This window comes from Durio zibethinus, chromosome 14, assembly GCF_047325235.1.
Source record: "Durio zibethinus cultivar Kanyao isolate XHJ-2024 chromosome 14, ASM4732523v1, whole genome shotgun sequence".
Classification (NCBI taxonomy): Eukaryota; Viridiplantae; Streptophyta; class Magnoliopsida; order Malvales; family Malvaceae; genus Durio; species Durio zibethinus.
Window position 1 is genome coordinate 6,815,030 of NC_143175.1, and position 27,928 is coordinate 6,842,957.

General features: G+C 32.4%; 3 protein-coding genes across 7 annotated transcripts; 2 read left to right on the forward strand and 1 right to left on the reverse strand.

Moving 5' to 3' along the window:
• The first annotated feature begins 373 nt into the window (after positions 1-373).
• Positions 374-8,097, forward strand: LOC111293626 (uncharacterized). The gene is made up of 8 exons (XM_089743367.1): positions 374-1,035; positions 1,435-1,605; positions 1,729-1,800; positions 1,969-2,082; positions 4,377-4,493; positions 5,414-5,551; positions 6,109-6,342; positions 7,539-8,097. Exons 1-8 carry the CDS (start codon positions 541-543, stop codon positions 7,938-7,940), a joined length of 1,743 nt encoding a protein of 580 aa, XP_089599493.1. The 5' UTR covers positions 374-540; the 3' UTR covers positions 7,941-8,097.
• Positions 8,098-9,874: 1,777 nt separating this feature from the next.
• On the forward strand, positions 9,875-14,302 carry WRI1 (Integrase-type DNA-binding superfamily protein). Of its 2 annotated transcripts, XM_089743369.1 has the most exons (7): positions 9,875-10,197; positions 10,317-10,399; positions 10,605-10,613; positions 10,748-10,836; positions 10,945-11,069; positions 11,204-11,280; positions 13,487-14,302. In XM_089743369.1, the coding sequence occupies exons 1-7, from the start codon at positions 9,977-9,979 to the stop codon at positions 14,128-14,130; spliced, it is 1,248 nt and encodes a 415-aa protein (XP_089599495.1). In that variant the 5' UTR covers positions 9,875-9,976; the 3' UTR covers positions 14,131-14,302. The 2 variants fall into 2 exon arrangements, with proteins under 2 accessions (XP_089599495.1, XP_089599494.1); XM_089743368.1 differs by lacking the exon at positions 10,605-10,613.
• A 5,724-nt stretch (positions 14,303-20,026) lies between these two features.
• Positions 20,027-27,480, reverse strand: LOC111293749 (phospholipid-transporting ATPase 1-like). 4 transcript variants are annotated; one of them, XM_022886675.2, is made up of 9 exons: positions 27,071-27,435; positions 25,221-26,850; positions 24,810-25,116; positions 23,276-23,984; positions 23,062-23,185; positions 22,700-22,919; positions 21,773-22,231; positions 20,773-20,996; positions 20,027-20,164 (listed from the first exon to the last, which is right to left on the reverse strand). In XM_022886675.2, the coding sequence occupies exons 2-8, from the start codon at positions 26,728-26,730 to the stop codon at positions 20,777-20,779; spliced, it is 3,549 nt and encodes a 1,182-aa protein (XP_022742410.2). In that variant the 5' UTR covers positions 26,731-26,850; positions 27,071-27,435; the 3' UTR covers positions 20,027-20,164; positions 20,773-20,776. The 4 variants fall into 4 exon arrangements, with proteins under 4 accessions (XP_022742410.2, XP_022742408.2, XP_022742409.2 ...); XM_022886673.2 differs by lacking the exon at positions 20,027-20,164 and adding an exon at positions 20,232-20,368; XM_022886674.2 differs by lacking the exon at positions 20,027-20,164 and adding an exon at positions 20,347-20,365.
• Between the last annotated feature and the right edge of the window lie 448 nt (positions 27,481-27,928).

A 27,928-nucleotide genomic window follows, 5' to 3' on the forward strand; every position in this document is an offset into this window, starting at 1 on the left:
TACCAATTAATTTAATTTGACGACATCAGTTAATATTTCACTTGATAAATGAAATATTAAAATATAATTTTATCAAAATTTAAAATTTTAAAAATAAAATTTATTTTAAAATAAAATAAATTAATATCGTATGATGATATTTAAGAAAATAAAATAAAATTATTTCAAAATGAGAAACCAAAATAAAATTATTTCAAAATTTAAGAAAAAAAAAACTACTTTAAAATAAAATAACGAAACGATCAATATCAAATTGGTTGATGTAGTTGGCGCCGAGCAGTGGCAAGATTTTGACAAGGACAAAAAAGGGTAGTTAAGACATTGGCATGGCATGGCGTGTGCTACTAAATTTAAATTACAGTAGCGCCAGTGTGATTTTATGAAGATGATAAAACCGATGATACAATTGTAGAAATTTGAGATTGGTTTCTATTTTCTTTTTGTCTCTTTGTGGAAGGACAGCTTAAGAATTTTTGCTTCTTCAACCTCCCGAATCCCAGTTCCTTCCATTCTTACTTTTATTTCTTCAAGGAATTAAAGATGGTGGCATCATCGACGTTTGAATCCTCTTTAAGAAGAGGGAGTCAAACAACGACGACGACCTCAAGAAAGACAACACCATCATCTTCGGACTCTTCGAGAAGAGCAGCAACAGCTCCTCTTCGGAGATCCAGAAGCGTTAGCGCCTTTTCAAGAGCCTCTCATTCAGACTTTTCCGAATTCTCCATAAAAACAGACAACCCTCTCTTTGACAACAACAGCAACGACGACGACAACGAGGACGCTTTGTTCCCAAATTCCATCCTTAAATCCGACCAAATTACTTCCAAAACCAAACTCAAAGCAGTTGCCGCCGATGATTATGGTAATAGGAGAGGCAGATCTATTTCCAGAGTTGGTCCTGATGGAAGACACGTGTCGGGTTCGGGGAATAGCAAGGAGTCGTCTCGGAGCTTGTCGATTGTGGATACAAGGAGACGTGGCCGCTCTGTCTCCCGCACTCCACTTTCAAGAACCCGTTTCGCTGCTTCTGAGGTTTCTCCAAATTTCTCTCTCTCTCTCTCTCTCTCTCTCTCTCTCTCTCTCTTATAAAAAAGTAAGATTTTTGTTCAATTTAATTTCAAATGGAAATTAGTTTTTGCTTTTGCTTTCTTATTGAAATAGAAAACTAATTGGTAAAAGAACAAAATTACGTTTGAGCAATTAGTTCTATTGTAAAACTGATTCTTTTGGGAAGACAAATTAAAATATATGCATTATTTGTCTTATCTAGAATAATTATGTTCGAATTGGTGTTATTGTATTTCTTAACAACTTTCAGGAAGCAGAAAGAAAGTGGCAAAAGTAATAACCTAACAAATTCTAAGAGACTTATTGTTCTTTTCTGTTTAATTGGTTAATTCTTTTTCATTCATATTTGTTGATTTTGGGCAGACTGAGATGGAGCAAGAAGGTAATTTATGGATGAAATCCAGGGATAAAGGTAATTTAAGTGCTACTTCGGGTAATGGTTCAAAGGGTAATTTAGTTAGGAGCAGTTCTAGTTTGACACGGTCAAGTCAGAGGAAGCCTATTGATCCGTTGGATGCTTCTCCTAAAAGTTTGGTATTAGCTCCATGGACCCTTTTTTTCAAATAATTTTTTTGAAAGATTTGTTTGATATTGCTTGCACATAGGGAGGGATTTGCTTCGTAATGATGTGCTAACATTTCATGTTTTTTTGTTTAGTCCCGTTTAAAAACTGCAAAATTGGATGGTCCAATCTCAACAAGTTCTTTTTCCGAAGATGAACTGATGGATGTAAGATTCTGGGTCATTGGTTTATTGTATATAGAGCTTTAAAGTCAGGCTAGATGCTTAAATGCTAGTTTCCCAAGTGCTTAGTATTTAAATTTCAACGCCCTTCAATTTTATTGTTTTACATGTCAAATCTTCTGATACGCTTTGTTATCATGCTTTATTTTGAAGTCGTTCCAAGGGGATAATCTGGTGGGAGATGCTACTGCTGCCAGTGACATATACAGAACTGTTAAATCAGAAGTGAGGCGGGCTATTTCTGATATCCAAAATGAGCTGGAGAATGTAAGTTAATTTGGCTTCTTGGATTCAAAATTTTCCTTTGGGTCTCTAAATGAGTTGAGTGCAATTAAGTTAAATGACATCATAAAGTTTTATGAATAATCAGTGCGATTTGTTCTAAAATTTTATTTCTTAATTCTGTATTTTCTGTTATTTCTTTTAAAATTTAAGTTGGTCACTTTGCCAAAAGAAAAAAAAAAATTTGGTCAACATTAAACACAAGGATACCTTTGTCTTCATAGCTTTGTTTCTACATGTACTTGTAAAATGTAAATCTTCCAGAGAAGAGTATTCTGATAGTTTTACTCAGTAACTGGAAAATTTTATTTTGCTTTCATGTTAGAAAATTTTGGTTACATGTTTATTTTCTTCTTGCCCCAGTTTTTGAAACGCAATATCAGTTTTTGCACATATTATTGAAGCCATTGTATGACTTGAGTGAGTTATTAATAATTATTTGACTTTTGATCAGTAGTCTCTGCACAGTCAAAATAAAGGGAAATATAATTGTTGCTGAAGAGTTTTTTTATAATAAATATTATAAATGTAGATTTACAAGCATCTGAAGATGAATTAATTAGCAATTTTAGATGTTTAATTAGCAATAGCAAATGTTACTATTTGTCACATAGAAAGTTATGTAAGGTCTCAAAGTAAAGGAAAGTAATTTACTCTCCTCACTTTTCCACCTATTACTTGCTTTAACCTTTGAACTTCCATACACAGTGTAAGAGTTCCTCCACTTAGTTCACAGTTGTCTTCCCCTTTGCTTCAGCTGGGGAGATATGCAACTTCATTAATGCTTCCACTATGCTTAGAGGCACCAACTTGTTCAGTTATTTGGCTATGAACATTTTGCTTTTCTGTGTCTGTTATTCTTGAATAATTTTTGAATGAAGGCCTTCAGACGAGTTAAGCAATTGGAGCATGATCCACTATCTTAGAGCTAGAGTCAGGTAAATGGTCAACATTTTTGTTCATGTATAAAGAGAAGTGTACTGATTCTATTATATATAAGATCGGAGAGATTCTATGAGTGCATTGGCTGAAAAAATTTGAATGAGATGCGTTGTGCTGGAGATGTTTGTCGTGTGTAGGACACATGCCTGCCTGCAACATAAAGAAAACAAATATTTATATGAGATCAGCAAATACTCAGTAGTAGCTAGTATGCCTTAGATAAACAGATACTCGATAATAGTCGTCATAAGACAGATCTAATCTTCTTTGCCTTTTTGGTGAGGGCTGACGGACAGTCAAGAAGAATATGCATATAAATTGATGGTGGTACTTCACTAACTTGGTCATATCAATTTTGTCAAAGGCGCATGGTGCAAAAAAAAGCGCTCGCTCGAGTGAAGTAAGGCGCAAAAAAAGAAGAGTTTTTGACTCCTACTTCATGTGTTTTATTCTTTTTTGTCTATGTTATAATATCAAGCTGAATTGAGATTGAAGTGCACACAAGAACTAGTTTTAACTGCCCCTACCAACCTTTTCAATAAGAAAACTTCTAAGCATAGAAAGTTTGATGTGCTGGATAAATGTGCAATAAAAGGATCATAAACTAATTTGCAAACTCCTAAACTTTCTTTTTCTTCATTGAAACTTGATTTATCATTTAAATAGCCAAAGGATGTTACTGGTTTGACATAGTCATCAATGAATTCAAATATTGTAATTGTATCTTAGATTTACCTTTGAAGATTAATTAATTTAAAACCACTAGATAGGTTGTCAATAAGTTCAAGAAAGCCTAAAATGACAACTACTTTATTGGTGAAACACAGCAAGATTCCTTGTTGTTCTTCTGCTACTTATCTAATCATAACTCAGAAATAGTCATTACTCTTTGTGATGTAATGCTGAAACATAGAAGAGGTGAGCGCAAAATGCATGCCAAATTAACCTTAAATTGGTAAAACTTGGATTGTTTGATTTCTTTCTCTATATAGTTGGTTTTTGATTGGATGGATTTTAATTATGTGTTATGTGATGAAACACAGCGATCATCTTGTTGGTTCTAGTGTTTATTATTAGTGACATTGGAGAATCTATTCCCATAATACATGCACTCTTATGCATACATATTTTTGAGTTCCTTGTGCTAATAGAATTTTAAGGTTCTTATATTCTTAGTTTTTGACCTCACCTTTAAAATTTGTTTACTTGTTGAAATACTTGATTTTGGTGTTAGAGATTTTGCTCACAGCTCCTCTGACTGCATCCTTAAGATTTTCCTTGCAGAGAAGTCAAACTTATGCCAGTAAATGATTTGTTATTGCTTCTTATGGTTTCAGGCAATCAGGAGTAATGCAACTACCGGTGTTGCTGATATTCCTCCTGACTTGGTGAACCCAGGTGCAGTTGAGTTAGTTTCGGACATACAACGAGAATATGCCACAAAGCTAGAGCAGGTAATTTTTGTTCTCTGCAAGTGTCTTCTACGTGTGAGTGAAACACATTTTTCCATTATGCTACTTACACAGACACATGTACACGTGTGTTAGTGAGATAAAGTCTGCAAATGGCTTGAACAGTCAGCTTCTTTTTTGTTGGTCAGTTACTTTTATTGTTGTTAGAATAGGAATTATGATATGATTATATAGCATTTAGAGAGATGCAGATGAAATTTGAGTTAAACTGATGTGTTAGAGAAGGAGAAGGGGGTGTCCTGATTGGAGTAAGGGGATTCCTAATAAATGTATGATGCAGAAAATGATTGAATGGAATGATCAGGGTAAGAATGGATATAGAGAATGTAAAGAAACAAAGTAATGAAGAAACATTGAAGTGTTTAAACATCCCTAAAAAGGTTAGGGAGAATTTAAATTTATTCTTTTCAAATATTCTGATAGTTGTGAATTGTGATTAGACTGTGATCTTGTCACAAGTCTAAAATTCCATGTATAGAACCTTGATAGGTTGATCTTTCTAAATTTGCAATCATAGCAACATGCTATGCTAAATTGAGCATCTCTTTTATGGCTATGTTAGCAGCCTTATATTAAATGCAAGGTCAAGGGGCACATCATAGAAAATAACCAAAATATTCAATATTTTGAACTATCAAGTGCTTAATGCTTAGGGCATGAGTTTCGAATAAGTATAATTTCTCATGTGTCTATCATATGGATTGCTTAATCTAGTAAGAAAAGACATTTGTAATTTTCTTGTTACCTAGTTTCTATCTAAAAGATAAGTCAATATTGCTGGCATGTGTGTGATGTCATATCTTTTGAACTCTTATCTTCGTTTCTTGGTAAAAACTATTTTACCTTCTTAATTAAATAAGGCCTTCTAGAGTTTATATTTTCCTATTTCCTTTTACTTGCAGTCCCAAGAACGTGCCAGACAACTTCGAACTGACCTCGCTGTAGAGGAATACCGTGGTATGGAGCTTAGTAGGATCCTGAAGGAAGTGCTTCCAGATGCCAAAACTCCTAGCACAAAGAAATCCCGTTCAGGAAGAAAAGTAGGCATATATAGTTTTCAGACTAAATTTTCTTACATGATTTTTCACACTTCACCTATAGGAAGGCAATCTGTGTGCTTATTCATGCCTATGATTGTTCAGATGAAGGTTATACTGAATAAACCAGTAATATTGGAAGAAAAACATTTTCCAGATTTTTATTTTCATTTCAGATAAGCTTTTCTCAATTTATTGGGTTTGTTAACCAAGAGAAATCATTTCATTTTGTTCTATAAGTATGCACTTTCATTTATATAAATCTCATTTTTAGTTGGAGCAAGTTTCACTGCAGGTTACACATATTGCATCATTTAGGAATTTTAGATAATGATTCATTGGGATATTCCTATTTTTTTAAATGTTACTTCTAAAGATTCAATGATGAGTGATTGCATAGTATTAGTGTGTGCGAAAGATATGCGTGCAAAATACTTGCATTAGTTCATTGATCCTTATAGTTGAAAATTTCCAGATAATTTACATATATGTTAGTGTTTTAAGTTTGCTTCTTTGCTTGCTCTCTTATCAAAATGAATTCTATCTAAATATGGTGACAGTCCAGTATTGAGAGAAGGAAGATCTCAAAATGTCTAACCGAAGATGCCCTCGCCTATTTTGATGAGTGTGTCTCACTTTCAACATTTGATGGCTCTGACTTCTCATCACTAGAAGATCCACCACCAAAATTAGTTGGAGTTGGCAACCTAGATGGTGACGGCATATCTTTGCTGCATGCAAATTCAAACATTCCAGGCAGCAATTGCCCTAGCAATTATCTCCATGACAAACAGGTTAGTTTTTCATAGATTGGTATTTTGCTTTTATGTTTTTTCTTACATTATTTTTAAAACTAGATGGTTGGACTGATCAACAAATCAAATAGCTTTGAGGCTTGTGTTTGTCAAAACTCATTTTCTCCAGCCCTTCTCTTTCCTCTTTTTATTTTTTAAGATAAGTATCATGTATCTTGTGTTTGGTATGGCCTTTTGACAAAATAACAAATGTGAAAGCCACAGAATCTCATAAAGAACATAGTTGTGTGCAAAAGGGGGCATCCTTAAGTGTTCCCATTTGATCTCACTCTATATCTCATGTGGGATGCTAACAGGGACCCAACACATCGACGGAAATTCCATGATTCAGATAAAATGTTAAAAATTGGTTTGCCTAGAAATTTAGTACACTGAATTCACCCAAAATTCATATTGGGTCAGAAAAAATGGTTAAGATAAGCTGCCATAGGATTGCAACACCGTTAAGGACTCAGTTTATTATTAAGTTTCCTTATAGGTTTTTATTAAGATATATTTTTGACAATCTTCATATTTAAAAGACATTGATGCAGAATATTTTTCAAGTTGCATTTTGACCTGTACCTTTTGTTTCCTGTTTTTTACTGCTTTACAATCAACTAGTTAAAAGTTCCTGTCCTACGCATTTGTGTTTGATTGGGGTGTGCTGAACCATATGACATCATATTGTTAACAAATAATTGGCCTAGTAAAATTGCATTTGGGATTACCTTTTTGAGAAACGAAGTGGTGGGCATCTGTTGCATTCTTAATCTTCTAACTTCTTTTCCTGTCTTCTTTCTTTGGGATATCTTAAATAAGATTTTGGTTGTTTGGACTAGAGTAGAAAGTCTTCTAAACCTTTTCTGTATTTTTTTTTTACTGAATTAATTTTAAAAAAAAAACTAGAATAGGTTTTATAACATGATTCCCCTGATTAGTTTTGCTTTCTTTGCACTGGCCGAAATGTTGAAATCAGACTATTTTGACAGTCTTACTTGCCTGTGTTTTTACTTTTGCTCTTGTACTTTTATATTGATCCTTCTAGAGGCTTTGAAAGTTTAAGGAGAAGAAAATATGAAAAAACATAAATTTGTACTTGAGGACAACAATTTTAAAAATCATGTAGGTGTGATCATGCATGATTGAAATGTTATCCATATTGTCAAAAAATCAAAATCTCTCTATGTATGCAGGAATGTCAATTCACATACAACCATGATCCTTTCGATTTAACAGCCAGTAATGGTTGCATGGAGCAGAGTCGAGATCAACTCAGTCTGAACAGTACCGACGGAGAATGGAATCAAAACTTCAAGTTTTCGTTTTCTTCCAAGCCAGGTCAGATATGTGAGCTCCAACAAGACATTAAAAAGTATGTCAAAGGTTTTGAGAAGGACAAACGGAAGATTGACATTGATTCACAGATTACATCAAGAAGTAGCTATGATCCGGCGGAATACAAATTCCAGGCCTCACAACAAAGTTTGTTGTTTGATCATGTGTTCCTTAAAAACAGGTTAGAATCTGGCAGTTTGCTACTCTGCAATGGTGGATGTATTGCAACTTCATTTTTGCCTTTTGCTTCTGTAATTTAAATGTCAAGTGTTTTCATTTTCATGCTTGAAATATCAACATAGGACTCTAAGCATAAATAACTTAGTGCCATATAATTGGTGAGCATTAATTAGCATGACCATATATTGTTTTTTTCTTCTTTGTAAAAGTTAAGAAAGCATTTTAACTTTTTGATAATTGGATCTTTTACAAAAAAAAAAGAAAAGAAAAGGTTGTTGTTTTAATTATATATATATTTATTTATATTTATATTTATAATAAGAAGCATTGTAACTGAAAACTTGCTCTTATTGATTGATAGTACATTATTCTTATGTTGGGGTTGCCATTTCTGAGCAAATACTGTATCAATATACATTTAACCTCAGAGTATTTAAGTAGTGTTGGTGGGGATACCCATAATGGTTATGTACTCCGAATACTTATCTAATTAAAGGTGCAATAACACTATGATGGACTAATAACTTGATGATAGTGTAAATCATTATCATTTCTTTAATAAAAATGGTATTTTTGCTTTGCATTTAAATGTCAGTTTTCGGATTGATACAAATACATACGAATATTTAGATGTTCATATTTTGTAAAATTCTTGACAGAAAGAGTGTAGAGTTTTGGGTATTCATACTTCCAAGAAGTTTTTTTATTAAATGTAAAATTTAGGTCATAAAAATCGAATAATTTTTGAATACGTGATTTTGTTTTAAATGTAAATCATATTTAAGATTTCAATTCTATAGGCATTGGTAAATTTTAATTTATTTCTGTAATTTTTATTTTACATATATACTTTTATGTAAATATATGTTTTCTTCCGGTAAGGTATTGGTTAATAAATTAAGATCTCATTTTTGATAAAAGAGAAAATTATGTTATACTTTTTCAGCTTGTTACGTATCTATAAAGTTATATTATACGAATTTGTAAATTAAAGTAAATATTAAATTGACATGAAACAATCTTATAAATTCATTTCTTGGGTTTAAAAATCTATTATCACTGTATATATAGAATAATACTATAATAAAAATATATTACTACAAGCAATTAAAAGATACATAAAAATGAAATCTTGATCCAAATTCATATATAATCTGAAAACATCTAAATTTATATACAAGTTTGGATCCATTTGTTACATGTTTAAATCTAAATTCAAAAAATTAATTTGTGATGGTGAAAGTCATATTAATATATATTCGATGTAGGATTTAATTTATACATATGTTATTTAACATATTTATAATTTAAATAATAATAATAATATTATTATTATTGTTATATCGTATTTTACTTTTTACATTAAAAAAGAATTAAATTATAGAATAAAAAGTTTCAAAATTTTGGACTTCAATATTTCCTTAAGAAGTTAGAAAGGATTACTACTAATGGTAGAGCAAACCTTGGATGCCCTCATCCTTTTTTTTTTTGGGTTTCCTTGCAATGTAATTTAGGTGAACTTTGAGGGCATTGACCATGCTGCCCCCGTTCTCCACAGACAGACCAGAACAGAACTCCAGTTTGATTCAGTCACAAACGAAACCCATAAAAGTAACTGACATGCACGAGTGTGATTAGAAAAGTTTAAGTGCTTTTAAGCCAGTTTGATTCATAAATATGATTATATGAAAAGATTTGGAGATGGGGATGGATTGGACAGACGCACAGATTCTTCAAAACATAATAAAATTGCCAGCCAAAGTGACCAACCCCTATTGGCAGCATGGCTGGACACTCGAGCCAAGTGTTAGTGCCCTTCTTTTTTCCTAAATTAACTCATATGGTTAACTTTTAACCCCACTCAATGGTTTACTACATTTCTTTTTGCACTTTCCATTTTTTTCCTTCTCTCTCTCCTTGTTTTGGTAAACAACTTTTGGTTCCCCACAACCCAAATCATCATCATCATCAATATATATATATATAAGTAGAGTCTCAGCAGAGAAACAGACAATTAAGACTTGAGAATAGAAAAAAGAAAAAAACCCTCTTCTTATTGTGTTGCCAAAGCCAATCTCTTACGTTTATACATCACATTGTTTATAAAAGAGAAGAAATGAAGAGGTCTCCAACTTGTTCTTCTTTTAATTCTTCCTCTGCCTTATCTCCTTCTTCCTCATCTTCTTCCTCATCATCTGACTCTCCTCATAATATTCTACCAGAGGAACCAAAGCCTAAAAGGGCTAGAAAACATCAAAACTCTGTTCAGAAATGCAGCTTGGATGCTAACAGTCCAAACTCTAGCAGAAGAAGCTCCGTTTATAGAGGAGTCACCAGGTTTATTATTTATTATTACATAAAAATTTAAAGGCAAAATATTGGTTTTGGTTTGATTTGCATGTCTGGTATTTTGATTGATGTCTCCTGTAACATTCAACATTTCAACATTCAAACAGGCATAGATGGACTGGGAGGTTTGAGGCTCACCTTTGGGACAAGAGTTCATGGAATAACATTCAAAACAAGAAAGGAAGACAAGGTAAATTCAACTTTGTTCTAGAAAAAGAAATAGTAAAAAAACAAAAAAGAGATATTCAAGGAGATCTATAATCTCTGTTTATTATCTTACTTTTAAAAGTATTTTATGGGTTTTTTTTAGTTCAGTTCAGAGTACTGACTTTATTGTTTTTTTGTTCCTTTTTTATATCTGCAACGTGCATTTTACGATTCTGTCGCCTCCTCAGTTTATCTGGGCAAGTCCTTCACTCTCTCTTTCACTTTAAAAATTTTTATAATCAGTAATATATTATATTCTTATTTTTATTCCTTTTTATTTAATTTAAAGGAGTTTTTTTTTTTTTTTTTTGTAAAATTGTGACATTGGCAGGGGCTTATGACAGTGAGGAGGCCGCAGCTCGAACGTATGATCTCGCCGCACTCAAGTATTGGGGCCCCGATACCACCTTGAATTTTCCGGTATTTAATTAATAAAAAAATAATAATATAAATTACTTTTTTTTTCCATTAATTGACGACGAATAAAAAGGTGCAATTGTGAAGATATGTGATGACTAATGAATGCAGATAGATAGATATGAGAAAGAGATTGAAGAAATGAAGAAGGTATCAAAGGAAGAGTACTTGGCATCCCTTCGGCGGCGGAGCAGTGGATTTTCAAGAGGAGTTTCTAAATACCGTGGGGTGGCTAGGTTGTTTAATTGATGCCTCTCATTTTTCTTTTTTCTTTTACCATTGCATTGCATCTGCTATAATGAAAGTAGGTTTTCTTTTTTATGGATTAAAGTGTGTTAGGGTTGAATCTAATTGTGTGAGTTAATAACAGGCATCACCACAATGGAAGGTGGGAAGCTCGAATTGGCCGAGTCTTTGGGAACAAATATCTCTATTTAGGAACTTATGGTAAGCCCCCAATTTTTACTTGAATTTATCAGCGGCCCCATTCTTTTTCTTTAATTACCTTTCGACCATAGAAATAATACTATTAGTATACATGTGTTACGAGACACATTTCAAAACTCCTCCACATAAACCAGGCTTCTGCAATTAAATTCCCAACAGTAGATAGATCGTGTGAGTTAGGATGGATCTGGCTAACAATGTTTAGAGCGTCTTCTTCCAGTCCCATATTTTTTGCAAACACTATTGCTTTGACTGCAGCAGTTGCTCCAATCACCAGAGGATCCATGACTCCAGTTCGGCCTAGTTTGAAGAGCTTCTCCCAGCTGGTCAACCTCCATAAATAGGTTCTGTTTCACTAAGTGTTCTCTTATTGGAAGCTGAAATTGCTTCTACGTTCCCTTTCCTTGCAAGCAAGCCTTCCTTTTCCTACTCTGCTTTCTACTAACCTTCCTCTCTTCAACTGCTGCCACTAACGTGCTTGTGCTGTAACTTTGATACACCGCTATCACTAGCGCTTCGCTGTCAATCCTTCATTCGCACCTGGCACCAAATCCATTTCTCCCCAAAATCATACTTACATGGTATCTATTTTATTATCCTGAAGGAATTCTCTTAACATTTTATGTATAGTGTTTGCATTTCGGTTTTAATTAAATTAATCGGTTGAATTTAATTAATTAAAATTTTAATCGAAATATAAGAATCTTAAATATAAAACTAAACATAATGAAATGGACCCTTTTTTTATAATTGAGGTTCATTTCCTGATTGCATATAAAACTGCCAAACTGAAATTGCTGAAAAATATCAAAAAAGGGCATTGATAAAAAAAATTGATAAAAGTTTTGAACTAAAGAATTAAATATATTTTAACTTTTATTGGTGAATGGAAAGTTTAATTTTTAACTATTTACTTATATTTTTAATCAAACACAATTTGGTTGGTTTTTGGGCATTTATTTTTCTTTGAAAACAACTTTAAAAAACAAAAGTAAATCTGGGCAGAAAAATACAAAATCAAATAAAAAGATATTTGAGTAGGTCCAATTTTGAAGGTGATTAGATGCCAACTCAAACCCATCTGCATCAGTCATTCATGAATTATGATAACAGCTGGTTTACATAAAAAAAAAATATTGGTTAAAAGTCAAAGTTTTGTAGAATGGCATTTCTGTAATTAAACAAAATATATGTGTCTTAATTTACACCCATTTTTCTATCTGGATAAAGTAGTGGCAGAATGGCACGTGACCTCACTCTCCCTACAGGAGATTCATTTGCAGTAGTCAGAGGCAGCAGAGATCACGTGCCTTAGGGGAAGGTTGGGTTTGGCTTTAGGTGAGCTGAATGCCTAATTCCATTATCTTAAGCTTAGCTGGCCTATAGTGATTAGTATAATTGTGAAGGTTTGGGGACTAGTTTTTATTGGCCTAGAATCTTTCTTTGCTAGTCAAATTCATGGATTTTGTTTTAATTTTTATTTTTATCTGTCATTTTGGTTAAAAACTCAATCAAATTTTATTTTTTATTTTTATCTAGCATTTTAGTTGATAATTTTAGATTTGAAAATTTATATAGTTGTGCTGAGTTTTTTTTTTTTTTTTTTTTTTTATGTAAAATGTGTAAAATGTAAAAATTATTGTCATAATTTTTAAAAATATATTAAATACGAAATATTTTTTTATTTTTGTTAAATTCATAATTTTTGTTAAAATTTTAAATTTTATCACTTTTATATATTTTTTTATATCACGTGATTGTGTTGTGCTTAAAATAATTAGGTTTAGATAATTTAGATTGCTAGATTTAGATTGGTTGAGGTTTAGTTCACTAATAATAAAGCTTTATTATTTTTTCTCCTCATTTCCTTCCAATTTCCGAAGAACATTGTCAATTGAATACGGACTCTTTATCAACTTTTCAACTGCTTTAGGATAGAAGGAAACACAAGAAAGCTACGGGGCCTTTTTTTTTTTTTTTTTCTTCATTAATAAAATTTAGTCAATCAGGGCAGTAACTAATTAAGAATTAGTGTCGGCATGTGAACCCGTAATTGTATCTTTACCTATTATACTTAAAGTTTGATCCATTTTAATTTCTTGTTAAATATCATAGTAAAGTTTTATTTTCCTAATTTGTTTATTTGTGTCTGATTTTATTGATTAATTATACATTTATTTGTTTTTTTATACTTTTTGTTTTGAAGACACACAAGAGGAAGCAGCAGCAGCATATGATATGGCAGCACTGGAGTACAGGGGGACCAATGCCGTGACCAACTTTGATGTTAGCCATTACATTGAACGTTTGAAGCAGAAAGGAATTTCATTTCTAGATCAACCGCAAGAACAAATTCCAGACACGGCAGCAGAAGTCGAACAACCACAGCAGCAGCAGCAGCAACAACAACAAGAACAACAACAGCAACAAAGAGAAGAAGCTCACAAACCTCAACATTTCCAGTACATGCCAATGCATCTCCCTCTATGTGTCGACAATGCGACAATAGCTGGTATGGAGACAACTGGTAGCAACGAGCTAGCATGGAGTTTCTGCATGGATTCAGGGTTGACATCATTTTTGGTTCCGGACTTCCCTCTCTTAAAAACCGATGAATTACCAAACTTGTTCGATGATACAGGGTTTGAGGATAACATTGACTTAATATTCGAGGTAGGGCCTAACCAAAATGAGGCCAACCGGGAATGCGTGTCGGGTTATGCAAGTTCTGGTGCCATGAACATAGAAGAAGATAATGGGAAGGAAAGGTTGTTGTCTTCTTCTTCTTCTTCTTTGGCTGATTCTCCATATTCCTTAACAACCTCAGTTTCTTGTAACTCCTCTGTCTAATGTTTTTGCATTTTGGATTAAGAGTTGGGAGTTTGTTGTTGGAAATCTGTTGTGGGTGGGTGGTGGATGGATGCCAAAGATTCAAAATGCCTTTGTTTTTTTATGCATTTCCTTCCTTTAATTAAATTAAAAGGAAAAGAGAAAGAGGGACAAAGGGGGTGAACTTGAGACTTGAGAGTTCTTCACCTGTTTTTTTTTTTTTTTAATCCCAACCAATCAAATATTACATGTGAGCAATGTTAAGAACAGTCATATTAAGAACGGCAAAAAAAAAAAAAACCTTAGTAGATCTTCGGAAAATTTTCTTTCTAGACTGGTTTTTTTTTTTTTTTTTTTAAATCAAATTGCATATCATTTATTCATGAATAAAAAATGTATGAACGATTAGCTTGTTACAACCGTACAACTTTAATTTTATCCTAATCTCTATATTATAGTTTGTAATGATATAAATTAACATACTTTGTAATTGTTGTAATATTGTGAATTTTTTTCGTTAAAATTCTTGTAAAATTATAAATAGATCATTAATTTACTTTTAAAAAAATTACTATACCAACAAATGTTAAAATAAATTACTATAACAAAAGACATAATTTTATAAAAATCAAGTTAACAGTTAAGATTTTCAATTCTAATACGCAACTGCGTTATTACTGATAAGACATCTCCTTCTGATACAATTTCGTTAAAGCACATCTCTTTAGCAAAGTTCAGCGTTCGAATTACAGCAGTTGCTTCAACAGTAAATGAGTTTGCAATCCACGATACTCTGTCACTGTCTGCACCCATGCTTTGGCCCTTTGCATCCGTGATTATCGCTCCAATTCCTTCCAGTTTTCGATCCTTGTCCACTGCGTCATCAAAATTCACCACGTAGGAACCATTAGCTGGAGTTTTCCATCTCTGATCATGCCATGTGTCCACCCTACACGGCTGCTGTGCTCTGCTGTCCTTCTAAACTTAAAAACTTTCTTGTTTATATTTTTAAATTAACTAAAATAACAAAAACCACGTAAAAAAATGTAACTGAAATTTTTAACAATTTTATCAATTAAATGGAATTTAAAAAATGTACGGAACCCTAGACTTGAAATAAAGTAAGAGAGCACTCATTAATGAACTTAAAATTAAAAAAAAAAAGAAAAGAAAAAAAGGTTAATCAATTTTCGAAAAAATTAAATCCTGAAAATTAAAAAAATAAAAATAAAAAATATTTTGATGGGCAGAGCTTTAGGGCTTTTTGTTTTTTAATATAAAATAGAATCTTGGTAGAAATTTTTTTTAAGTATATTTTATTTTATTATTATTTTTTATCCACGAAAAAAATACCCAAAACACTCGAGAAATCAGTAACCTGTTAGGACGTCGCTTTATTTTATTTTAAGTATACAGAGTTGCCGGTTCTAAACCCAAAACGTGATAGGACATGGCTTCATAACAATTCAAGTGTCCAAATGCGTGTGCCTTTGTCACTGCTGTTAGCATTCGTCATTACATTTTGATAAGGTTAAAGTATTAAAAAAAATATTTAAATTATTTCATTTTTTAAAAAATAAATTTTTATATTTCTATATTTATTTAAATTAATTTTTATTTAAAAAATTAATTTATATTAAAAATTTATTTGTATGCAAATAAAAATAAAACATTTATTTGAATATAATAAAATATAAAAATTTATTGAAATAAAATAATAAAACAATAAAATAAAAGAATTTTTTTTGTTATTTTAGCTTTTTTATAACTGTGCAATGTGCATTACCCTGTTAAATGAATTAAATATTCCATAAGGAAAAAAGAAAGCGATCAAAATCCCTCTTATTCAAGACTTGGATTTTCTTGATTAACTAAAGTTTCTTTTGTTTCGTAAAAAATAGTTTTTAAAAAATAATTTTTAGAAAATGTTTATATTTTTTGAATTAAAAAAAATTTTATGTTATTTGAATAAAATAAATAAATTTTTTTTTTTGTTATTTGGTTTTTTTATGAAAAATTTACTTTTTTTCAAATAATATTAATATAATTATTATAATATTAAAAATTATTTATTATTAAAATATATTAAAATTATTTATTATTAAAACTATTAATATTAAAAAATAATTATATTTTAATAATATTATTTAATATTAAAATATTATGTTAATATAAAAATACTTAAAATAAAACTATTTATTATTCTTTTATTATTTAATAATATATTATAATATTATTTATTAATAATATTAATAATATATTATTGATTAATAATAAATTATTTAATAATATAATATTATTTATTAATATATTATACTATTATTTCTTATTTATTACTAATATATTATTTATTGATATATTATAATATTATTAATAATATATTATTTATTAATATATTATAATATAGTTTATTAATATAAAATTATTTATTTATTAATATAACATTATTTATAAGTAAAATTATACTAAAAAATATTAATAAATAATTTTCTTCATAAACATTTTTTTCAAAAAATGTCTTATTCTTTTTAGATCCATAAGATGATTTTTAAAAAAATGACTTCATTTTTTATTGATTAATAAATTATTTTTCATTGAATAGTCAATTTTTTTATCAAATAAATACTTAAAAATATAAAAAATATTTTTTCATTAAAATAGACGGAACCAAAATGATTTACAAGCTTATTGCTTCCCAAAAATGATAGACATGATATATAGTTTAATAATTATTTTTAAAAACACTCTCTTTTATTTATTATAAAATTTAGGAATGTGAACCTCTCCTAAAACCGACGAAAAACTCGATTTTCAAACTTGATGGAATCTCGATTCTTCATTTCGATGGGAGCGGATATGGGGATTAAAAATTTGGGGTATGTCACTGTCTGCACCCATGATTTTGGGCCTTTGCATCCGTGATTATCGCTCCTATTCCTTCCAGTTTTCGACCCTTGTCTACTGCGTCATCAAAATTCACCACGTAGGAACCATTAGTTGGAGGTTTCCATCTCTGATCATGTCATGTGTCCACCCTATACTGCAGCTGCGCTGTGCTGTCCTTCTAAACTTTCTTGCTCACTTCAGGGACAATTTTTTATATTTTTAAATTCACTAAAATAACAAAAACCGCATAAAAAATTTAACTGAAAATTTCAACAATTTTATCAATTAAATGGTATAAAAAAACTATCGGAACTTTAGACTTGAAATAAAGTAGTAGAGCACCCATTAATGAACTTAAAATAATAAAAAAAAAAAAACAGGTCAATCAAGTTTCAAAAAAATAAAAATAAAAAATATTTTGATGGGTTGAGCTAAGCTTTTTGTTTTTTAGTATAAAATCGAATCGGAAAGATTTTCTTAAATATATTTTATTTTATTTTATTTTTTATCAAAAAAATCCAAAACACTCGAGAAATCAGTAACCTGCGAGGTCGTGTCTTTATTTTATTATTATTATTTATTTTATTTTAAGCATATGGAGTTGCCGGTTCTAAACCCAAAACGTGATGGGACGTGGCTTTATAACAATTCAAGTTTCCAAATGCGTGTGCCTTCGTCATTGCTGTTAGCATTTGTCATTACATTTTGATGAGGTTAAAGCATTAAAAAAATCTTTAAATTATTTCATTTTTAAAAATAAATTTTTATATTTTTATTGTATTTAATAAATTTTTATTTTTTATTTGTATTTAAATAAACTTTTATTTTAAATAAAAAATAATTTATGTTAAAAATTTATTTAAATATAAATTAAAGATTAAAAATTTTTTAATATAAATTAAAATTTAAAAATTTATTTGTATGTAAATAAAAAATAAAAAATAAAAATTATTTAAATAAAATAATAAAATTAAAGAATTTTTTTGTTATTTTAGCTTTTTTTATAATTATGCAATGTGCATTATCCTGTTAAATGAATTAAATATTCCATAAGGAAAAAGGAAGCGGACAAAAAGGCCACCTGTTCGGGACTTGATTTCCTTGATTAACTAAATGTTTTGGTCTAAATCTAAGCACAATTACAAGCTTTTTGCTTCCCAAAAATGATTGACATGCTATCCATATCAATAATTATTTTCAAAATAATTTTTTTAAAATTTAAGAACGAGAATCTCCCCTAAACCCGACGGAAAACTCGATTTTGATGAAATCTGGATTCTTCATTTCGATGGGAGTGGGTTTTGGGATTAAAAATTGGGCACGAAATGAGAGAGAATCTTTGACAGAGACAAAAGTTAATTTATTGGATGGAGACGAAGACAAGGAACATAATTCTTGTCGATATGTACATGAGTGCTCCTAAAACCAATTTCATTTTTCTTCGTATTTTAATTTTTTTTTTATTTTAAAATGAAATTATTTATTTATTTATTTATAATATTTTGAAATTTTATAGCATTTTAAAAATAAACTTTCGAAAAAATATAAAATTTTTCAAAAAAAAATTAAGTAAAATTATAAATCTTTGTAAAAATAGATTTAGAAAAAGTTATAAATCTTTTCAAAAATGTAACTTTTTGAAATGTCTATAATTTATTTTCAAGAAATTATATGATTTTTTTTTAAAAAATCCATTTATGGAAAGATTTATGATTTTTCAAAATTTCATTTATGAAAACTTGTGTGAAAGAAAAAGGATAATTAAATAATTTTATTTATAAAAAATTTTGGAAAAAAAAAACTGTGGTATGGAGAGAAAATGTTAGGATACATTTAATAGCACTCTATATATATATATATATATTTATAATTAAACAAGATATTTTGTATATTTTATTTTAGACTATTGTATTTATGAAATGAAAAAATAACACATTAAAATTATCTAATATAAAATTGAAACAAGTATAATTTGATAAAAATAAAATTAGAATTTTATTTGTTGAATTTTTATAATTTGGATTTCTATTTTAGGACTAACCCCAATATTCACCATCTCAACGAGCAACGTCTCCGCTCCTTGAGCCTCCCACGCGACCAATGACACTTGATTTACTGACGTGTAAGCAGCCATACCTTTCTTCTTCATATACTTCAACGTATCGAATGTTAACTCAGGCTTGTGCGCCCTGCCGTATACACGTAAAATGATTGAAATGCTGGTTATATCAGGTTCAATCCCTCGTTGTCGCATTTCGTCGAACTGTTTCTCGGCGTTCCTTATTTTTCTGTTAAACCGCTCATCGAGATGCAAACTAACTCTTCTACAAATACCGTTTAACATCACATTGTAAGTGACAACATTGGCTTCCATTCTTCTTTCCATCACATCCTTACAAAACCTCTCTGCCTTAACGGTTCGGCCAATCTTGCACCATCCGGTTATGAAGACACTGTACATTTTTTAATCAACCCGAAACCTAGATTTCCTTTTGTTAAAAATCTCAACAGCCACCTTGACGTAGCCGTACTTGCAGAGTGTGTCGACTGTCAAGCAAGAAACAGAAGCAAAAAGAACTGTTTTGATAAAGCTGTCAGTGTCGTTGTCAGCAGTAAAGAAACGATCCCATATCATAGTAGGCGCGAAGGGCATGACGGATAAGGCGCGCGGCAATTAAGCGACGGGTCAAAATCATGAAAGTGGAGGAATCGTGAGGAATGTTTGATTGATCCATTTCAAGAGTGAGCTGCCAAACAACATCGAATTGGAGGACTTTGCAGAGAAAGTCACTGATGAGGTTGTAGGTGGTGGAGAGGAGGGCGGGATTTGGAATAAAGGAAGAAGGAGAGGGCAATTTTGGAAGAGTGTTGGTGACGGGGGAGAGTCAGTCTGGTCGAGAAGGAAAGGAGAGAGGGAGATTCCTCTGTCATCAATTGATGCCATGCATCCAAAGTTGACTTGCTCTAGTCTCCAAGAATTACACGAGATCGATTTCTTAAAAAGTTTATCTGCATCACAGCTTCCACAACTCCACTTTTACATGAAACTAAAGTGTCTAGCATACAAGAACTTGCATCCACCACTCCACTACTCCATGTTGCCGTTCCTTGTATGACATGATCAAAGATGCAGATCTTATTCTACCTTTTGATAATCTTCAACTCATACCTGTTCAAGATTTTAAACAGCAAGAGAATCTCATGCTCATCCAACTCAATATGATATTGAGAAAAATGACAGACAGCCGATCACAATCTCTTTTGTCCAGCAAGGAATGCAAGAACTTCATGAGATTTAACCATGTTTTCTCAGCTTCAAAAATGAAAAGGAGTCAAGGAGCTCATCGGCATCATTGACACTTCCAATGTGCTACTATACATCATCATTGATCATAGGTTAGAATCTCTACTCTCTTGTACTTAATAAACCAACTGATATTGGTAGTTCTTTAAAAAAAGATTCAGAATTAAAGCAAATTTAAACAGCCCCGTATGTTATAGCTAGAACATGCAAATTCAGACAAGCAAGAATGGACAACAAAAAGTGGCAATCAAACTGTATTCATTGATATTTTTGTGTATGGTTCTCTTTGCTAATGCTAATTTACATTAAATGATTTGATAAGATACAACAGCATAACTACAAACCTAATGTGTACTAATTCTATCCTTCAGATAGCAAACGATGAAAATCCGGAAATAAAGAATAATACTCTGCAGAAGCCTAAAGAACATGATACCTTACAAAAAGAAATACGGGTGAAGGAGCAAAATCACCTTTTCAACTCCTTGGAGGGTCCAAGATTGGATTCATTTCTATTTCTACAGCTCCAGACTCAATTTGAGTCTGAAACTTTTCTGCTTCCCTTGCAATCTGAGCATCGCAAGGTGTGTACAACTGATAAAGAACTTTCACAACAAAACGAGGAATTAGTGCGGCTACAATGATGGCAAGCAAACACAACCAAAACAATCTTGTCTTTGCAATTTTGAAGATGGCCCTGTCAAATCAAATTGGTTGCCAGAGGTCAGACAAAAAAATACAACGAAAATTACAAAAATTCTCAAATTTCAGTGAATCAGTTACTCTAAATGCATACTTGGAGTAACAATTTTTATGGCAACTCATTAGCAGCGTAGAATCAACTGAGAACATTTTATACCTTAAATAATTATTGCCATTTTCCTAAGATTAACAGGACATAGCTGGGATATTCTAACCTAAGGACAACTACTAAGTGCATGGAAATTCCCAAAACTTCGGGATGACCATGCATACATGCATGCTTGTGTACATATTCTCATGCGCATGTTCATACACTCACAAACAGAAGCATATCTATATATATAGAGGTGGCAAAATAAACACACCCTGAAAATGCCTGAACACAATCTGATCCTAGTTGACTAAAAAGTCAAAGACAACCAAACCTAAAGAAACTCGAATCTGAAACAAACCAAATCCGGGGTAACCTAAACCCAAAATTATCCAAACCTAAGGAAATCCAAACCTGAAGTCTCAAACAAGCCCGAACCCGTCTGTTTGCCACCTCTATATGATGTTTAACATAAATAGTTGTAGAACATACGGTTGCTGTGTTAGCAAGCAAGGAAAAAACCTAATGTTTTAAGGAACACTATGGTGAAAGTGTCATAAAAATTTATCTCAACATGTTTCATCACGTTCAACAAAAATCTACATGCTCACTTAAAGTAAATAAAACTACAGAAAGTAAATAAAACTACAGAAAGTAAATCTGATAATAAAAGGGCTTACCAGTAACCAATTAAAGATGGTATAGCATCAATAATCATGACGCAAATGAAAGTTGCAATTATAGATCCCCATATGGCTGCATGAGTTATCCAATTCCACCGGATGACATCCATAGCCAAATGTAAATTAACCAATATAACAACAGCAAGAGTCCAAAGATCTCCTATACTTGATGCATCAATGGTGCTGCCCCAGTATGCAAGAAGAGGAATAAAAAAGGTAACTGCACTTTGCCAGAAAGCATCAATCATTGTTATCCAAAAAAGTTTTTTGTTGTAGCATTCTTGTTTGTGGCCGGCACCATACAGCTGAGGATACTTCAAAAGAGTCCTTCTACTTAGGTCCTTGTCAAGAACAGCAACAACAATCGTAGGAACTGATGTGTAGATTACAGAATACAACACACCGCTCCATTCATTGATTGCAGTGGTCAAAGTGAAACATGTAAAGAGAACATACCTGCAAAGAACATGGTGAAGTTAATAGTACTCACCCATAGACTAAAATTTGTTTTAATTGACCAAAATTTGATTCAACTTCCATTCTGAATCAGGAGCAAGTTATTATTTTGAACCAACTGAGATCAAAATTCAATTATCTTTATCCTAATTGAACAAAGGAAGAATTTTAATTTGTTATGTTTTAGGGGAGACAGGGTAGTTTAAATCACTAATACAAGAAGAGCGTACAAGTAAGAGATCAATCGGGTATATTTATAAATATGTAATGATGACATTTTATTGCCCCTTTTGGCCCAATTAGTAAGTACCAAAAGATACACTCAATCTCAAGTGAAAATCAAGGTTTGCTTAAACCACCAACATGCTCAACCACTGAATGTAGGTTGACTATCTGCATTTAGTAAATGCACAAGAATAAATTATAGATTTGTGCAATAAGCAACCACCCCATCAAAAAATAACTCACCAAAACGAAACAAGGACAAACACTGCATTCCTGTAAAAATTGTATAGTATCATGTAGCCCATCCGCTGGTAATTCCAGTGGCCATGGACCAACAAAAGAGGAACTAAGAATCTGAACTGCCCCATCGCAAAATCTGATGCCATTACGGCTTGCCTACCCTCTTGGCCACTGATGCCAACTCCCACATCCGCCATTTGGATCATTGAAACATCATTAGCACCTGTCAAGTATCAACTAGTATTTCTTAAATCAGCCCAAACCACCAATAAAGAAAAAAGTAGATAAAATTTGACAACATTACACTCTTTTCCCCCTTATTGATCATAAGATGATGATTACAAAATTAAGAGAATAATGATTACCATCCCCAATGGCAAGTGTCATGTCCAAAGTCCTGTTCTTTACAAGGGCAACGATACCAGCTTTTTGTAACGGGGCCACTCGACAACACAAAACCACAGAACAATTACAGGATAACTGGAAGAGCTGCAACCAAAGATGAAAAGATAAGTCACGTCAGCAAGCAGGATATCAGAAAGAGAAACAAGAAACAAAGGCTCGTCTACAACTCCTTACCCTTTCTTCAAGTTCACTGTCAAGAATATATACAAGGCTGGTACCATCAATAATCAAAGCTACTGGAGTTAAACCAGCTCTTGAAGTTCTTCCAGTGTTATTTGTAGTGCCTGATATAGTCGTGAATTTCTTACACATGATGATGGCATCTTCTAAACTCTTTCTGCATGACTCCTTAGAGTTGCTGTTAATTATAATTTGTGTCATTTTACTCGTCAAGAGCTTCGAGGAGTACCCAATTGATATGGCGGTTTCTTGCTTGTCCCCAGTCAACACCCAAACTTTGATCCCCGCTGTTCTAAGAGACTCAATAGCCTCTGGCACTCCTTGTTGAAGTTTATCTTCGATGCCTGAGGCACCCAGTAAATAGAGATTGTTTTCTATATTGTTTGCAACCTTCCGAAGCAAAGTGGCTCTACCCATTAGAGCAGCGCTTGCTGCCTCATACGCAGAGTGCCAATCCTCAAATTCTGAAGTACTCAGTTCTTTCATCCCAACAACAAGTGTTCTCAAACCCAATGAGGAATAGGAGTAAAGATGGGTTTCAGTTGTGTGTATAACATTTATTTTCAAAGATCTGTCTATGACACTAAACATGGACGTGTCAGCGCCTTTTACAAACACTTTAACAGATTTGTCAGGGAACCCCAATATAACAGACATCCTCTTCCGATCACTATCAAACTCGTGCAAACCCAAAACACTGAACCTGCATGGCCAGAAACATTTTTTTCAACAATGAAAAATAAATATAATTAAAGTCCAGGAGTACAACACCGGCGCAACTATCAGCACATCTTTAACAGGTATTAATCATAGTAACAAAGTTATAATGGCATCTTACCCCCCCCCCCCCCTCTCTTTTCTACAAAACCAAGAGAAATTTCAATGTCAATTCTTTAATCTTACAATATCTCAACCTTCAATGTCTCAAAATTTCAACAATAAAAGGAAAATAAAAGCATTGATATTATTTTTTTAGCTGAAAAAAAAAGAAAGAAGAAAAACACTGACACTAAAATAAGACAGGTATCACAGACTTTTCCCAAACTTAGTACTTGGTAAATGTACGAAGTCTTTAAGTAACACCAAATAATCCTAATAACCTCAAATAATAAAAAAATTATAATTGAGCCATAGCAAATAAAGTTCATAAAAGTTCAATAAATAATACTATATTTCTAAGGATCATGCTTCCCTACCATGAAATATAAGTTATTTTCACTTGTACAGGTTACAGACTTGTACAAACCATCATTCTTTTGGTGAAAAAGTAGTAGATGAAACTTCTAAATCGAAAGAAACTCACATATCTACTTTTTGGGATAATATGTCCCATAAAATTTTGACCCTCTAGAAATTCCTGTAATAATTGAAGCACCCTGTTCAAGCATGTACACTAAATACCAACACCAAAAACTCTTATTCAGTAGCAATCAAGGTGCTGATGCAAGCAGAGGTCATCATAACATAATAATATCACAGAATTGGTGGAAATGAATTCAAGAAAACATAAGTCAGCAGTTCATATTACCTTTGCCTTTCTCCTTGAATGCCAATAACAATATGGCCAGAGGTTCGTTCTATCAGCATAAATCCATATGCTGCAGCAGCATAAACCAATGCCTGTTCATCCGGAGACTCCCCTTGGTAATCTATCAACTTCACAGTAGGATCAGGTGTATCTAGGATTAGAGGCACAATTGTATTGCAAGCTGCGAGTGCAAGGAAGAAATCATGGATATGACCGCATTCTTTCATTTCCTTTCCACTCCTAGCAAATTGGAGAAGCTCTGGGTCAGTCTTTACCTTCATCTTAGGCCTCAAAACCTTCCCATCGACTGAGTTGAAAAAAAAAAAAAAGTTAGTGTCAGAATAATGCTAAATAAACCGCAAAAAGGTTCCTTTCTAATACAGAAGTACTTGAAATATATTTGTTGTTTACCTTGGACAAAGTAACCATCTTCCTGATCTTGAGACATGGCCTTTCCGCCACTGTAATCTTTCCCCCAAATGCTTGCACACTGAAATTCCATCTTGTTCTCAGTAAGTGTACCAGTTTTGTCAGAGAAAACATATTTTATTTGTCCTAGGTCCTCATTTATATTCAAAGCCCTACACTGAAATCTTGATTGTGAAGACTCATCATACGTCTGGGTATCTCCAATCATGAAGTAAGCCTGACCAACCCGGACTAACTCCATGGAAATATACAATGAGATGGGAATCATTGTCTGGAACACAATTACTGACATGAGGAATGTAAAAAATATTTCCAATCCCCATCCATAATAATTATAGTTATCTTCTTGCCCCCCAGAGAAGTGCTTTCTTCTGTAAAACGGCAAGTAATCCAACTTGTCCCTGTGGCGCCTCAACCAAACAGCAGCGCAGACAGAGACAACAGTACACAGAGCAATAAGAAACAGAGAGAGGAAGATGATCTCAAAGTTCATATGAGTCTCAAGCCGACTCCTCTTAGATGGAGCTCCTGAGCTGTTAAGCATTGCTTTGGTCTCACGGCCAGCATAGACAGCAACCCCAACTGCCCAAGCAGTAATTTTGAGATCACAGCCACGAAGAATAATATTAGAGGGACCAAGTGATAGTCGTTTCCCATCAACTTCCATGTTAGCCTGAAACCCATAAATGTTCCTGTTAGGTTTCTCACACTTAATCAACCCAGTAACCTTCTCCTTTTCGGGAATCTTCAGAAGGGTCTCCTGTTTTGCATATCGTGTCTTCAAGTTGGACTCTCCATCCAAATTAATAGTCTGCACATATGCAACCCCAGTTGGATCACTAGTTGAGAGCAGCACCATATCACAAGGAATAGTTTCATTTGCCTGGATCTTGATTATCTCACCAACCTGAATGTTCTTCCATTTCTTTTGTTGAAATTGATCATTTACCAAAACTGATGCTAGCGTATTATTCTCAATCCTATCTGATCTATGCCGCCTGAAGTCCTCATATGCATCCTTAACTGCTGTAACCAGAAGGACAAATGTCAATGGCATAAATGAAGCTTCACGGCTAAATACTGCAAGCTGAGGCAGCTGATTAAGCACGACAATCACAAGGAAGTATGTATAGGCAACTCTATGAAACTGCTCAAACAAGTTCCTAGGCAAAAATGTTAGGATTGAGTACTTTCCAGTCTGAATGGAATTCCCAGCAAACTCAAGCCTCTCATTTGTCTTGACAGGATCATTTATATGTACCAACCTAGCATCTTCATCATTGATCTCTTTCTGTGACGTGCTATACGTATCTGAATCAGCACCACGAGATCCATATCTCACAGGCTTTGATCCCAAATCACTAAAATTCACTTCCCTAATCGAATTTCCACCGGAAGCTTTGGATGGAATAGAAAAGTTGCTCCTTCTTGACGAGGAATTTAAGGCAGGTTCAACACTATACAAATTCTCAACTGGCGTTTTTGAATCCATCCCAAAAACAAATCGAGGATCCCCTTCAACTTTCTTCTCTTAGATGAGAGGAATATAAAAATACAGTAATAAAATCTACAGAAACCACTTTTGAGGCCATGATCTATGGATCAAAGATATCTGCAACAGCTCAAAGTCAACAAGTCAACAAAATTCATTAACTACCCAGATTATGATTTCAACCAAATTTGCTAAAAAACCAAACTTCAGAAACAGATACTAAAGAAGAAAAAAAAAAAAACAACCCAGAATTCCAATCAGCAGAGTAAAGAACTAAGTATACATATAAATATATGGTACAAATACAAATACAAGTACCAAGAAGAAAGAAAGAAAGAACCTTCTGTTTATGATCGTTGGTATATAATATTGAGCAGCTTCCAGCCCATGCTATTGAAAGGAGATGTGTGAATGCTGGTGCTTGGGGTTGGGGGGGTTTTCTTCTTTTCTGTTGTTGTTGTAATGGCGTGTTTGAGAGAGTGAAATGTCCAAAGTAAAAGGAATTATAATATAAAGAGAAAAGGCGAACTTTACAACAAAAACTGAGGAAGGGTCTTAACGGGGTGGCGACAGGGAAGGATCAAATTCAAATCTTATTTGACAAGGAAAATGAAGTCCTGGAATTTGGCGACAAGGGAGAAAAAGGTTCTTGGACAGTCACGTTTTATTTTTTTTATTTTTCTATTAATGTTTCTGGAAGGTGTTGAGCAACTAAAATTAAAAAAGAGAATTTATTTGTTGAATGTTATTATTATTGCTATCAATGTAAGTTAAAGGTGTCATAAAATGAGGTCTTCCTCTAAGGAAAATAGGGAAAGCAACAAGGATCCGCCTCGTCACCGGATCTAAAGAAAGATTTATTTGAAATTTATTAGATGAATTTTATAAAATTTTTTATTAAAATTAATTAAATAAAAAATTAAAAGTGATAGATTCAAAATTTTTATTATATAAATTAGATAGATAACCATTTTTTTATAATTTTTTTTGAATGTATTACTGATTTTTTGCTAAATCAGGCAATAATTCCTATTGATAATTACCCACATGTTGAACGCATGCACTACAATGTCGATCGGTAGTCCTTACTTGTTGCTTAAGTAAAATTTTGGCACGTGTATTTGACTACTAGCCCTAGACACTTGATTAGTACATGTGTGCACGTGTTTAATTCCTAAAATTTTGTGATTTTTTTATT

Coding starts and splice junctions, on each gene's coding strand:
- WRI1 (XM_089743369.1), top strand. CDS start 9,977: ATGAAGAGGTCTCCAACTTGTTCTTCTTTTAATTCTTCCTCTGCCTTA. Junction 10,198..10,316: donor GTTTATAGAGGAGTCACCAG/GTTTATTATTTA, acceptor ACATTCAAACAG/GCATAGATGGACTGGGAGGT. Junction 11,281..13,486: donor TCTCTATTTAGGAACTTATG/GTAAGCCCCCAA, acceptor TTTGTTTTGAAG/ACACACAAGAGGAAGCAGCA.
- LOC111293749 (XM_022886675.2), bottom strand. CDS start 26,730: ATGGATTCAAAAACGCCAGTTGAGAATTTGTATAGTGTTGAACCTGCC. Junction 23,186..23,275: donor ACAGTGAACTTGAAGAAAGG/GTAAGGAGTTGT, acceptor CTTTGGTTGCAG/CTCTTCCAGTTATCCTGTAA. Junction 20,997..21,772: donor CCATCTTTAATTGGTTACTG/GTAAGCCCTTTT, acceptor TTGATTTGACAG/GGCCATCTTCAAAATTGCAA.
- LOC111293626 (XM_089743367.1), top strand. CDS start 541: ATGGTGGCATCATCGACGTTTGAATCCTCTTTAAGAAGAGGGAGTCAA. Junction 1,801..1,968: donor CCGAAGATGAACTGATGGAT/GTAAGATTCTGG, acceptor TTTATTTTGAAG/TCGTTCCAAGGGGATAATCT. Junction 6,343..7,538: donor ATTATCTCCATGACAAACAG/GTTAGTTTTTCA, acceptor CTATGTATGCAG/GAATGTCAATTCACATACAA.